General features: G+C 24.7%; 1 protein-coding gene across 1 annotated transcript; it reads right to left on the bottom strand.

Moving 5' to 3' along the window:
• Positions 1-3,984: 3,984 nt before the first annotated feature.
• LOC110652969 (amino acid permease 3) lies at positions 3,985-6,487 on the bottom strand. Its single transcript, XM_021808590.2, has 5 exons — positions 6,044-6,487; positions 5,709-5,942; positions 5,522-5,615; positions 5,059-5,413; positions 3,985-4,959 (listed from the first exon to the last, which is right to left on the bottom strand). The coding sequence occupies exons 1-5, from the start codon at positions 6,159-6,161 to the stop codon at positions 4,306-4,308; spliced, it is 1,455 nt and encodes a 484-aa protein (XP_021664282.2). The 5' UTR covers positions 6,162-6,487; the 3' UTR covers positions 3,985-4,305.
• Between the last annotated feature and the right edge of the window lie 6,484 nt (positions 6,488-12,971).

The following is a 12,971-nucleotide window of genomic DNA, read 5'->3' as shown; positions in this document are numbered from 1 at the left end:
AAAATATAAAATTTTATATTACTGTAATTTTATATTAAAATTTAAAATAAATTATTTATAAAAAAAAATAATTATTATTTTAATTTCAAAATTTTAATTATATTAATAAAACAGTTGAGTTTACCGATTAACCGTAATCGCATTCCATTGGATAATGCTATATTACTGTTAGACTTTAGGGTCTTTTATGCAAACTTGATATAGTAATTATCAATATTTAATATCTCACTAGAAAGAAAAATTACATCTCATATTTGATTCCTATACAAATAATAAGTATTACACTCCACATCTTCATAATATAAAGTGACAGTAAATACTGGAGGAGATAACAGATTTAATAAAAGATAAAAAGAAAAGATTTATTAATAACAACATATAAAAGGAAATATATTTAAAATTTATTTAAAGAAATATAATATAAAAAAAAATCAACAGAGAATTGGGAGGGGAGTAATCATGATTTTAAGATTAATGATCACTAAAAAAAATTTACAAAATATTGAAAGAAATTTAATTAACAGAAAAATTAGAGGTCTCACGATTAAGTTGGAGGAACTTTACTAATGTAAATAATATTGGTGAGAGTTATTTTGCAGCAAATTATGCCATCACTATCGATTTGGCTTCACCATTTCCAAGATTATCTCTAAAAATATTTATTTTTATTAAATAAAATATTAATAATAAACTATATATACAGGGCGGAGCTACCCTTGTATCAAGGGGGCGCTGCCTCCTTGAGTTTTTAAATTTTTTTAAGAGTATAATAGTAATATTTTAAACTATTAATATTTTTTTAATTATTACTATATAAATTTTATGGGTACTAAACCTAATAAAATTTTAATAAGTATTTTAAAATTTTTTAAGGGTATAATATAGTAGTAATTTTTCAAAAATTAATTATTGTCTCAATATTTTAAAAATTTTTAGGAGTATTATTAATTTTATAAAAAATAAAACTATAAATTTTAACCGAATGATATTACTAGTGAAACGTAAATTTTTTAATAAAAAAATTTAAGATATCATTATTTTTTAGTTTATTCTTTATCATCAATTTTATTTTATTGTGATCACTAATTTATTTTATTTAAAATTTAAATTATTAAATAAATTATCAAATGAAATTTTAGTACATTTATTTTCTCTTTTTTTTCATAAATTTAAAATTTTAGTGGCTTTTTTTTTATAATCTTATTGCTATTATTGAAATTTCTTCCTTACTATAATTTCATTAGACTCAAATTTTATTAAAAAAATTCTTTTATAAATTAAAGTCATATTATTTATTTTATTTTATTTATAATTTTAGTTAAATTTATTTTTTGTAATTACTATAAAAAAATAAATTCAAGATAAATTAGATAAATTTTTTAATTTTAAGCCATTAATATATTGTAAGTACAATAATTCTTAATGTTAAGCATTTATTATTATTTTTTAATTAACAACGACTTTCATTTAATTTTTAGCAAGTAAATTTTATTTTTAAAAAATTTTCTTATAAATTTATATTATTTTTACAAATTACATATTTTTTTAATTGGATCTCCTAAATGAATTTTTTTGCTCCGTCACTCTTTGTGTGTATATATATATGTGTGTATGTGTACACGCGCTCTTAAAATTTTTCAATTCTACCACATATTATAAAAATTATTAATTAAATTTTAAACTTTTTAATTATTGTTAATTCTATCCCACCATTAATAAATTGTTATCTGACTAACAAAGACACTATATAAGCATAATGTAAGTATGATCTAATTGCAATTAACATAAAAGAGGAAGACAAACCAACGAATGAATGGAAAAAAAATATATTTAAATCAATATGTAAATACCTTATATTAATTTATAATTGATAAGTATGCACTTAAATAATTCTTTAATGTTGACCGATAAAATAAGAATACGGGATTAAAATACTTGAACAAATTGAAAATATGCAGATTGAAAATATGTATGTTATACTATGTTTGGGATGAAGTTTTTGGAGGTAAGATGTTGGTTTTGAAGGTAATGAACACTTAAATGATATGTTTGGGAGTAAATTTTTTTTTTTTTTTTTTTAATGAGGTAAGGTTTTTAAGGGTTTTAAAACCTTACTTTTTCAACTCAACAATTTGATTGGTTTTAAAAATTTTAATAAATAATAAATTTATATTTCTCATATTATTTTTTTTTAATTAAATATTTTACATTAACTTTTTTTTTCCCCTTTTGTTATGCCAATTGTCGTTCCTGGCTTTCCTTGTAATTCCACCTTTGTGCTCCATCAGGTAAGTTTTATAGATGTATTTTTTAGTTATTATCATCAGTACATAATTGACACTTATTTTAGGAAGTTATGATTTTATAATGCTGTTGGTAACAAAGATTGATATCATTTTATTATTATTATTTTTGGTAAGTGTTAGTTTTTAACTTGTTGGTTATTGCACTTCTTGTTGCAATTCTTACATTATATTGATTTTCCTATATTTATTTTTTCAATTTTATTTAAAAAATTGTGCTATTTTTTATTTTATTTTTTTATTAAATTTTACATGAATATTTGTTAAAAAATAAATATAATTAATTTTAATTTTAAAATATATCTTCTTATATAATAAGGATATTTTTATAATCTTATACTTTACCTTACTTTTTTTACCTTTTTTTCAAATAATATTAAGTTATTAAAACATTCATTTACTGATAAGATTAAAAAATATAGGAAACTTATTTTACTTTACATTATCTTAACTTGCTTTTAAAAAATCTTACCTTACTTCTTTACGTTTCTTCCAAACGTAGTATTAGGATAAAAACATATTATTTCAGTGTACTAATATAAAAATTACTGTATATATTATTAAAGTTATATTTTTTAAGTGGTGCTTTCAAAATATTTTCGTTAGTAAGATAATAATTTTCTTAACGGTGGGATAAAATTGATAAAATTTAAAAAGTTTAAAATTTAATTGATAATTTTCATAGTATGAGATAGAATTAAAAAAAATTGTAAAAAGTGCATATATTTTTTTTTAATAGTTACCCCTATGTATTAAACGGGATAATATATCCTTAATTTGATTTGTAATTGTCTAGCAACTTGGATGTGGTGGATATTTTTATAAAGTATTATTAAAATAAATTTGAAATTTTTGGAAAAAAGTAAATTAAATGTCACTTATAGATAAATTATAGTAAGTTAAATGTTACTTATAGATAAATTTATATAAAAAAAAAATTGAAGAATTTGAGAGTATTTCTCCATCATAATCGTGGGTGCGGTCCGATTCCAAATAAAAATAAAAATTGGACTGGCAATTCCAATTTTAAGGATTGAGAATTGAGAATGGAATAGAAGGTTTTTTTTTTTTCAATTTTGAGTTAATCTGATTTGATTAAATTTGATATTCAAATTTTATTTTAAAATTTTTAAAAAATAAAAATTTAGCTTTTAACTCAAAGTCAAATTAAATAGGTAAAATTGATCTGATCTGATCTGATTCAGAACGGTTTTAATCACACTTAAATCTAATAGATTGTTCCAATCCAACCCAAAATCAGGGCAATGTCTACTCCATCATATTCAGGTACGTTTAGGCATTCTTTCTGTCAATTCATGCCATGTGAACAAATTAGAATTCCTGGAGAACACTTTCAGGTCCACTTTTACTTTATGTATATATATATATATATATATTTCTTTTCTTTTGATGGAAAATAAATATATTTTTATTAAAATTAAAAAAAAAAAAACCATTATTTATTTGATTAATTACACTTCAATGAAAAATAATTAATATCCATAATATGAGAGGATAGATTATTAAGTACACTTAGTTTGTATATACTCTCACTTTGATAATATGAATCTTATTTTTTTATAATTAAAAAAAATATTTTATTATATTTCTAAAAATACTATTTTTTAATATTTTTGATATATCTAATAATTTGGCCATATGATATGAGAGCTAATGCAGATGAAGAAATACTTTTCATTCTATAAAAGATAAATCTAATAAATGCTAATTTCAATTCAAAGTTTTCTTGAACGAGACTGGACCATGATCCACAGAGAAACTTTGCATGTGTATATACACACGTTTTACACTTGCAGCTTATTAAAGATTAAAAGAAAATTCCTAAAATTGCGACAGATAAAGAAACAAGTTTTTTCTTTTGAAACTCAACAGATCAAGAAACTAAATAGACTCCATCTTGAAATTTTACTTCTTGATTTGTATTCTCAATTAATTTCTCTTCATGATCCCTATGGATGAGTAAGAGCCGAATCTAACTGATTCAATAAGAGTTATTGAAGGGCTTGACAGACTTAAGATCAACAACAACTCCAGCAATGGAGCCAGCAGCAGCAGCTATGGTAATTATTAGGCAAGCAGCACTTAAGATTTGGAGGCAGAGCCATCTTGTGCTCCACTTTGGTATTTTCTTTTGTGCTATGTACATCTCAACTGGGAAGTAAACAGTTAATGGCCAAAATCCCAAAGCACCCAGGAGACCAACTACGTCATTGAAGAAAGGAAGGAGCATTGAAATCACAGTGGTCAAGATCACAAAACATGTCCTCCAAACCAACCTGAAGAGGTTGAGACTGTAGGAACGGGACCCAGGAATTGGGATTTTGATTTCTCTGCTAATGAATTCGCTATCTGGGAATCTTTGTGCTGCTGCTTTTTCAATGAAGGCAAAGAGGGGTTGGCAGTAGACTTGGTAAGCCCCAACAAGGTGGATTACTATGGCAACATTAGCAATGTCTAGTAGCCAATATGGGTTATAAAAGCCGAAGCCTGTAAGAAGATTTCCAGGGGACATGTCTCCAAAGGCAGCGTAGCCAAAGCAGCCGCAGAGCATGTAGAAAAGGGTTGTCACTGCAACACTTATTAGAGTTGCTTTCTTCATTGTCTTGGCCTCTGATGGTGGGGATCTGACTGTGTCCTGTCACAGAACAAGTCATACAGAAGTTAGCTTAACTTGCAAATTATAAAAGAAATGTGAAAAAGGGAAATTTTCAAAGTTTTTTGCTTGAAATTTTACCTGAATTTCAATGAGGATGACGGAGTATGAGTACGCAAAAGCAATTTCCCCAAGTGCTTGGAAGCTTCTCCATATCTTCTGGGTTTGAGTTACGGTGCCAATGCTTATTCCAGTTAGGCTTCCCATGAATTTTCCATTCTCTGCAACTTTGGCAATGCCAAGTCCAAGACCAATAGATGAATAAGTGAAAGACATAACAGCGGCAACAATGGAGAGCCACCATAGCTGATCAAAATCAGGAATTTGCGAGAAAATAATTTCTGTGATCCCAAAAGCAATCATGTAAGGATTGGCATTCATACGGCATGGATTTTTGCCTCCACTCTTGTGGAAACAATTAGACCTCTTAATAGCCCTGTTTCATCACAACCCAGAAATCTGATTAGCCACCTGAATATGAAACAAAAGATTAAAAAACAGTGAAAAAATATTATATTATTTTCAACTTCAAGTCTGAACTCACATCATGCTTATGGATGATGCTATTGTGTAACCAATGGCAACTCCAAAGAGGTTAAGATACTGAACAAATCCACATATCTTGACCTTAGCTCCACCTGATAAAATTTTTTAATGGTAATGTAAAGATTAAGCTCAGAAATTTTGACAAGAATGAAATTTTTATATCAAAATAGAAGCAGAACTTATACCAAGATTGGAGAGAACAGCATCCATATATGTGTAGTTTCTCTTGCCAGTAAGAGGATCACCAGAACGGTAACAGGAAGAAAGCAGAGTAGAAGTATAGTAAGTGACCAAGGAGAACAAGAACATAACAGCAGGACCAGCAATCCATCCAAGCTGAGCTATGGCATAGGCCAAGGACAGAACCCCAGACCCAATCACAGCTGTTATAATATGGGAACTTGCAGTCCACACAGTACCTGAATTATTATTAATTAACAAGAATCATCATAGTCAGCATCAAGCATCGACCACATCCCTGGATTATAATCGTTATTAGGATTATGTTAAGTAGGATTACCAGTTCGCTTAAGGCGACCATCATCGTCTAGCAAATTGTGGCCAGTTTGTGCATGGATGTCAATGGAGACATTGAAAACTTGGTGGGAATGGCTCTTTGCTGCTGTGTTCTCAACCATCTTTCTTCACAGAACAAACCAAGAAACAGAGAAGTGAGTTATCTTTTGGTGCTTGGAAGAAGAGAGAGAAAAATGGAAAATGTGGCGTTTAGCTACTGAGAGTAAACTGAATCGAGGGATATATGATGCAATGGAAGCCAAGAAGAGCAGGCATTTATAGATCACTTGAGGTGGCAAGACTTTCGCAAGACTAAAGAGGGCCAATGATAGTTGAAGGGCACGTGCCCTCAAGACCCTCACGACTTAACGCGGATTCTGCGTGTGTGACCTCTTTTGTCTCCCAGCAATAATAGTTGAAACTTGCCAAGGCTTGTTAAATTATCACGTGCAACCAACATACATTGGTAAATTTTAATAATTAATTATTATAAATTTACATAAAATTCGTGATCAATAATTATATCAAAACAGTTTTATATATAATAATTTTATTTTAAAATTTTTCGTTTCATTATAAATTTAATATTTAAATATATGATTTTATTTATTTTATATGTAAATTTTATTTCGTAAATTAATATAAAATGTTTAAATTTTAAATTTTCATAGTTCTTCTAAAGACTTTTGAGTATTGAATTTTTTTTTTTAATCAAAATGCTTAAATAAAAAATAGAAAACTAAACAAGAAACTAAAAAAATCCTTAGGTCTTACCTTTATTATGTCCACACCCTCCTTTCTGTCCTTAAAGCTTCTATTGTTTTTACAAACTCTCCTTTAATCTAATGATGATAAAGCTATCACCAAAGAGGAGGGGTGGAATTCCACACAATAAGAAGAAAAAAAGAATTTGTTAGCATTCACTTGAATCAAAACCCCTACTTATATGCACAGTAGAAAGCAAGCCCTACTCAAATATTATTCTAATCTATCTCTTTAAAGGACCACCTTTGAATGAAAATTCCCACCTCAAATGCTTCTCAATTCTCATCCATCCTTATTGTTAGAGAATATGGTTCCCTTCACAATTCCAACGAATAGAATGCAGCATGTACAAGCAAATGAGAGGATATACCAGTCAAATGTCTCCTTTTAGGTATATATTATGGACTTAAACCACATTCATCGGGTTAAAGACAGTTTCGATTTGAAGTGTGTTCATTTCATTTCAATATTTTCCTTTCCTCCACAGAATTTAGGTCTTATTCTTTCGTTTAATTGGAGGGATATGTAGAACTTTGTGGTAGAGAAAGTTATACACTTCGTTTGTACCTCAAAGATTGATGACCACAAAGTAGCTAATTGAGGTGTCTGTTGCGTATTAAACTGCTTTAGCCGACAATATGAGACAACCTTCTTCTCCAGAAATTAACAAACTCTCTGGATTTATCCCCATCCGCTCTATCTTATTTAGCTTAATTGTTTGGCTACGGCATTTTCCAATATGTTATAATTTTTTATTTAATTTTAATTAAAATTTGAATTTAATATATCAAATTTTTAGAAATAATTTAAAAGAAATTCAACTCTAATCAGTACAACGATAAGAGTTTTCATGAGGCAATAATAGAGTATGAATTATCATGTCCTATTGTTTTCTTTCTATAAGGGCTTGCCTTTCTCATTTTGGCAAATATAGAAGAATTTCAACTCCTAATTTCTTAATTAAAATAATTCAATTATATAAAAAATCGTAAAAAGCTAACCAATCTCAGCCACTAACTATCCAAGGCATGCCTATATATAATAAGATAATTAATTAAATAGCAAGCAACTTGATTACTGCCCCACTTATTATTAATTAATATAGTAATGTATAATTCTAGTGGGGATTCATTAAACTAGCAACTCAGGGGTTGGGGCTTTTTAAACTCCTTGATTTAGAGTCCTCCATTGTGGGGGGTGAGACAAACATTGATATTCCAAAATTAAGAATTCATTTCAAGATCACCTTTTTGTTAATTTTATACCAACAACAAAAAAAAAAAATCATTCATAGACCATTAACTACCTGATATTGATGTATAAAAGCACTCATCTTTTTATTCTTGTGGTGATCAATTAAGTAAACTGCATATATACCTTCCCAAATAATTAACAAATGAACTATGAGCTTTTGACCACCTTTAATTGCAAATATAAAGCCTTGTCAAGCCATCATGGTTATGTCTTTTGGAATCATCACCCTGAGTATAAGGCTTCTCATGAAAATTAATTAACTTATTACTTTTTAATTTTAGTTATTATAATAAATAACATAGGGTCTGCTATGTATTATTTAATTAAACAAAAAATTATTGTCTAAAACTAATTCATTATAGATTTAATATATAAATATATGAAATTTATGTATTTAATAAATGAGTCCACCGTATATATTATGTCTTGAATGTATAATGAATTCAGTCTAAAAAAAAATCCTAATTAAATATTAATCTAGGAAATTTGAATCATGGATTTTGATTTGAAATTTGAATTTCAAATATTGAATTTGAAATACATAAATTTGAAAATATATTATTTACCTAGAAGAAAATTTTAATTTTAAAATTTAAAAGGGAGGTAAATTAAGTTTTTGGAAAATCACAATTTAGTTCCTGATAACTTAATTCCTGTAATTTTAAAACAAGTAATTTAGTTCTTAATATTTTAATAAATTTATAAGTTAATCCCTGCCCTTAAAATTTCTTTTAACTTATCGTTAATAATAGTAAAAATGACCATTACCCTTAACTCTATTTTCTATTTGAAAAAATTTAGTTCTTGAAATTTTATTTTATTAATAATTTAGACCCTACACATTTAAAATTTGGGTCCCATTCAATTAAAAAATTTTAAATTTAAATTATAATTACTAAAAATATAGATTAATTACTTTAAAGTCCTTAAAATTTTTGATTAATTACAAAATAATTCATGTATTTTATAAATTGATCATTAAATATTATAACTATTTATAAATAAGCCCTTATAATTTTGTAAAATTCTATTTGCAATTATTATTATTTTAATAATATATATATATTGTTATACATAAAAGAAAAAAAAATGAATTTGGACTCAAATTGTTAATAAATTAAACATCAGTGATTAAATTGTTTTTATATTAAAAATTAAGTTAAAAGTATTTTGATCATTTTTGCATTTAATGGATAATTAATGGTGATTATAAGTAGGGACTAACTTGTAGGTTCACTAAAACGTGAATGACTAAATTAAATAGTTTTACAACTATAGAGATTAAGTTGTAAATTTAACTAAATCTCAGAAATTAAATTATCTATAAAATGAAATCTCAAGGAATAAATTATTTCAAATTGAAAATAAAATTGAGGACTTTTTTGTCATTTTTGCTAAATTAATAATAACTTAATTGAAATTCTAATGGTAAGAACTAATTTGTATGTTTATTAAAATGTCAAGTATTAAATTGCTTACTTTTAAAACTATAAAGATTAAGTTATAAATTTAATCAAATTTAAGAAATTAAATTATAATTTATGCAAAATTTTTATTAGTTGAATTAGAATTTATTTCAAATATACACTTTTTAGCTATTTATCCTGAATTTAATTAAAATCTAAATTTATATTGTTTTTAACTTTTTAAACAATATATTTAATCCAAATTCATAAATTTAAATCCACAAATAAAAACACAACATTAATTCATTTCAATACTAAGTGCTTTGTAATAATGAGATTGCTCATTTGCAATTATTTGAGAAATGAATAATTGAAGCTTTATTTTAGAGTTTTCGAAAAGTAAAAACTAAAGAAAGCATTATTTAATTATACATTAAAAAGCGCAATTATTTTTAATTATGTATTTATTTAATATATTTAAATTTTTATTATTAAATTTATTTTTTTATATAAATATACAAGGATGGAAGCAACCAGGAGCTTAAGATTTAAGAAGCAACCAAAAAGGAAGCATATATTTGCAACAAGTGCACTTTACCCTCTGCTCTTTCATACCAATATCAGGGTTCCACGTATCAAAGAATTATAATCTCATATGCCCGCTAACTTAGCTCTTTATTACAATCTCCTGTGACACTTGTTAGGCCTTCATCGGGTACAAATATCCTGATTTTAATATATAAATTTCTATATATAAGATTTGCTGAACTATAACTTTTAAGATCACGATTAATATTTTATTATTAGTTAAGATATTATTTATATTATTTAATAATATAATATTTATATTAATATTTAGGCATCCATGAAGTAACCTATAAAGTATTATTTATCTTAAATTTTAAAAATTAAAAAAATATTTCAGTTATATATATAAAAAAATACTAATATTTTTATATTTATAATAATTAATTTAATAATTATTTTTATCTAATATTATTATTTTAAATTATTATATAAATAATTAATTACTAATCATTAATATTTAATATTTAATAATTAATAAAATATTTAACCACTATTAAAATAACTAACATACTCTAAATATAATTAAATCGACTTTTTTTTAAAAAAGAAAAAAAATAACAAAATTAAGATTGCGTTGCACAATCTCATATGAGAAATACTACAATTTCTTTCTCTTTTCAAATAAGAAAAAGTATATTTATTTTTCTATTTTTTATTTTTTTCAAAAATTAAAATTTTATAAAAATTTGATTTAATTTATTTTTTATTATTAATTTTTATATTTAAAAACTTAAAGATGAAAATTTTATTTTTTTTTAACTTAAAAAAGTTTTATATAATTAAATTCTTTTTTTAAATAAATTTTCCCAAATAAAGCTATTATTTTTCTTCTATTCAAATAAGAAATTGGAAATAATAAAGAATTTTTTTTTACTTATTTTCCCTATAATTTTCATTTTTCTTTTCCGTTCCTTATATTTCCAAACAAAGTGTGAAGACTAAAACATAATATATATTTTTATATCTACTAATTTAATTATCAGGCAAAATTTAATAATAATAATTTATTAAACATCCGTGGTAACTTCTCATAAATTATTATATTATTAGCAATAATAATGTCAATTTACAAAAATATATAAAAAAATTATATATTATTAACATCTCGTTTAAATTGAATGTAACATGATTTATTAATATATTATATTATATTATATAGTATGATAACTCCGCCTAAATAGTTTGTGCTTAACCGGTCTCAAGTCCGGATAAAAGAGGAGGGTTGCAATAGGTGACAATCAGTGTAAAAATTTCATCAGACCTTATAATATGAATTCAAATGATATAAACGTTGGGACGTCCTCTACTTTGAATTGTATTATATAGTATGATTTTTATTATTAAAATATTTGAAAAAATTGTATGGTACAAAATAATTTAATAATATTTTTTTATTTAATTAGATGATATATTATAATAAAATAAATATAAATATTATTAAAATACCTTTAAGTAAAGATGAGAGATAAAAAAAAATTAAAAATAAAATAATATGATATAATTGAACTTTATAAATTGTACAAAGATAAAATAAAAATATATAATATTTAAATGATCTCAAACCATTAAATTTGGTGGTTTGAAAAATTATTTTTATCATAATTTTTTAAGAATAATATTTGCGAACGAGGAGAAAAATTATACCATACTTGTAAAATATGACGAATGATGATCTAAACAGTGTAAAACTCAACGGGGAAATGAAATTGAAATTTTAAAGTTTTAAGAAATAAAATGAAATTAACTTGTACGTATTTTTCAGCTTTTGCTTATACGTATATTGGTTTAGAATCAGGAAAGAAAAAGAAAAGTTTTTGAACAAATTAAGAAAATGGGTCTTATCATGTAGTTGAATGATGGGTTTTGCTGGTGGAAGGATTGGTGGGAGACTCAGCTATTGACTCAGCTATTGATGTGGCGAATCGGCGTCGCCGGAGACTTGGATTTCGGGTGGAATTGGAAGTGGAAGACCTTTCTTGTCATGGACTTGTGAAACATGACCACCGTGTTTCTCATGTTTCCTCAAATGGAAAACTTTTTGCATTTATCAATTAATCTATTTAGTTAAATAATTAGTATTTTTTAAGATGAAATTCTATATATTCAATAAATTTAATTTAATAATATTAAAATTATGTTCAGAATAGTGAGATTGGATTTCCAATTAATCGAAGAAAAATTTATAATTAGCTTTCAAAATGAATAAATGATATTTCTAATAATATAATCTGGTTTTTCTTATTGAAATATTAATCAACATTCAAGATTATCTTTTAAGAGTTAATTAAATTATGAGTAAAAAAAAATAGCATGATTGGCTTTTTTTTTTTTTTTTAAAGGAATAAAGAAGAGTGAAAAGAAATCAAATTTGAGATTTTCATAATTTTACTGGATGATACGAATAAGCTTAAATTATTGATTCTAATTTAAGAGTTAGGGTTAACTTAGACAAGATTGGAAGTTCATTCAGTTTGAGTTTTCATTTTAATTAAATTTAATAGTCGAAATTTTTTATTTTTCTTTTTTGTTTAAAAAAAAACATTTTTAACCTGACTAAATTGATTATGTTAACACCTTAACCTCTATTTAAATTTATTATTTAATTTTTAAATTTTTTGAGAAAATTTAATTTTTAAAATTTAATCATATAGTTATCGTTCAAAATTAATAATGGATTAAGCAGAAATCATCAATACATAATGAATTTAATCATTATTATAGTGTTATAACAATAAACTTGTATAAGTCGGCCAAATTTACAAATCACATAATTAATTTTATTATTTTCAGATTGATTTAGCATATAAAAACAATAACTCAAAAAATTATAAAAAATTGTTTAAAAACTTTTAAATCAAGAAAAAAAAGAGAATTAATAAAGAATCATATAATTAAATTTGATTGCAATTTAAATATGAG

This window comes from Hevea brasiliensis, chromosome 12, assembly GCF_030052815.1.
Source record: "Hevea brasiliensis isolate MT/VB/25A 57/8 chromosome 12, ASM3005281v1, whole genome shotgun sequence".
Classification (NCBI taxonomy): domain Eukaryota; kingdom Viridiplantae; phylum Streptophyta; class Magnoliopsida; order Malpighiales; family Euphorbiaceae; genus Hevea; species Hevea brasiliensis.
Note: the sequence above shows the minus strand (reverse complement) of the source record. Positions and strands in the feature narration are given on the sequence as shown.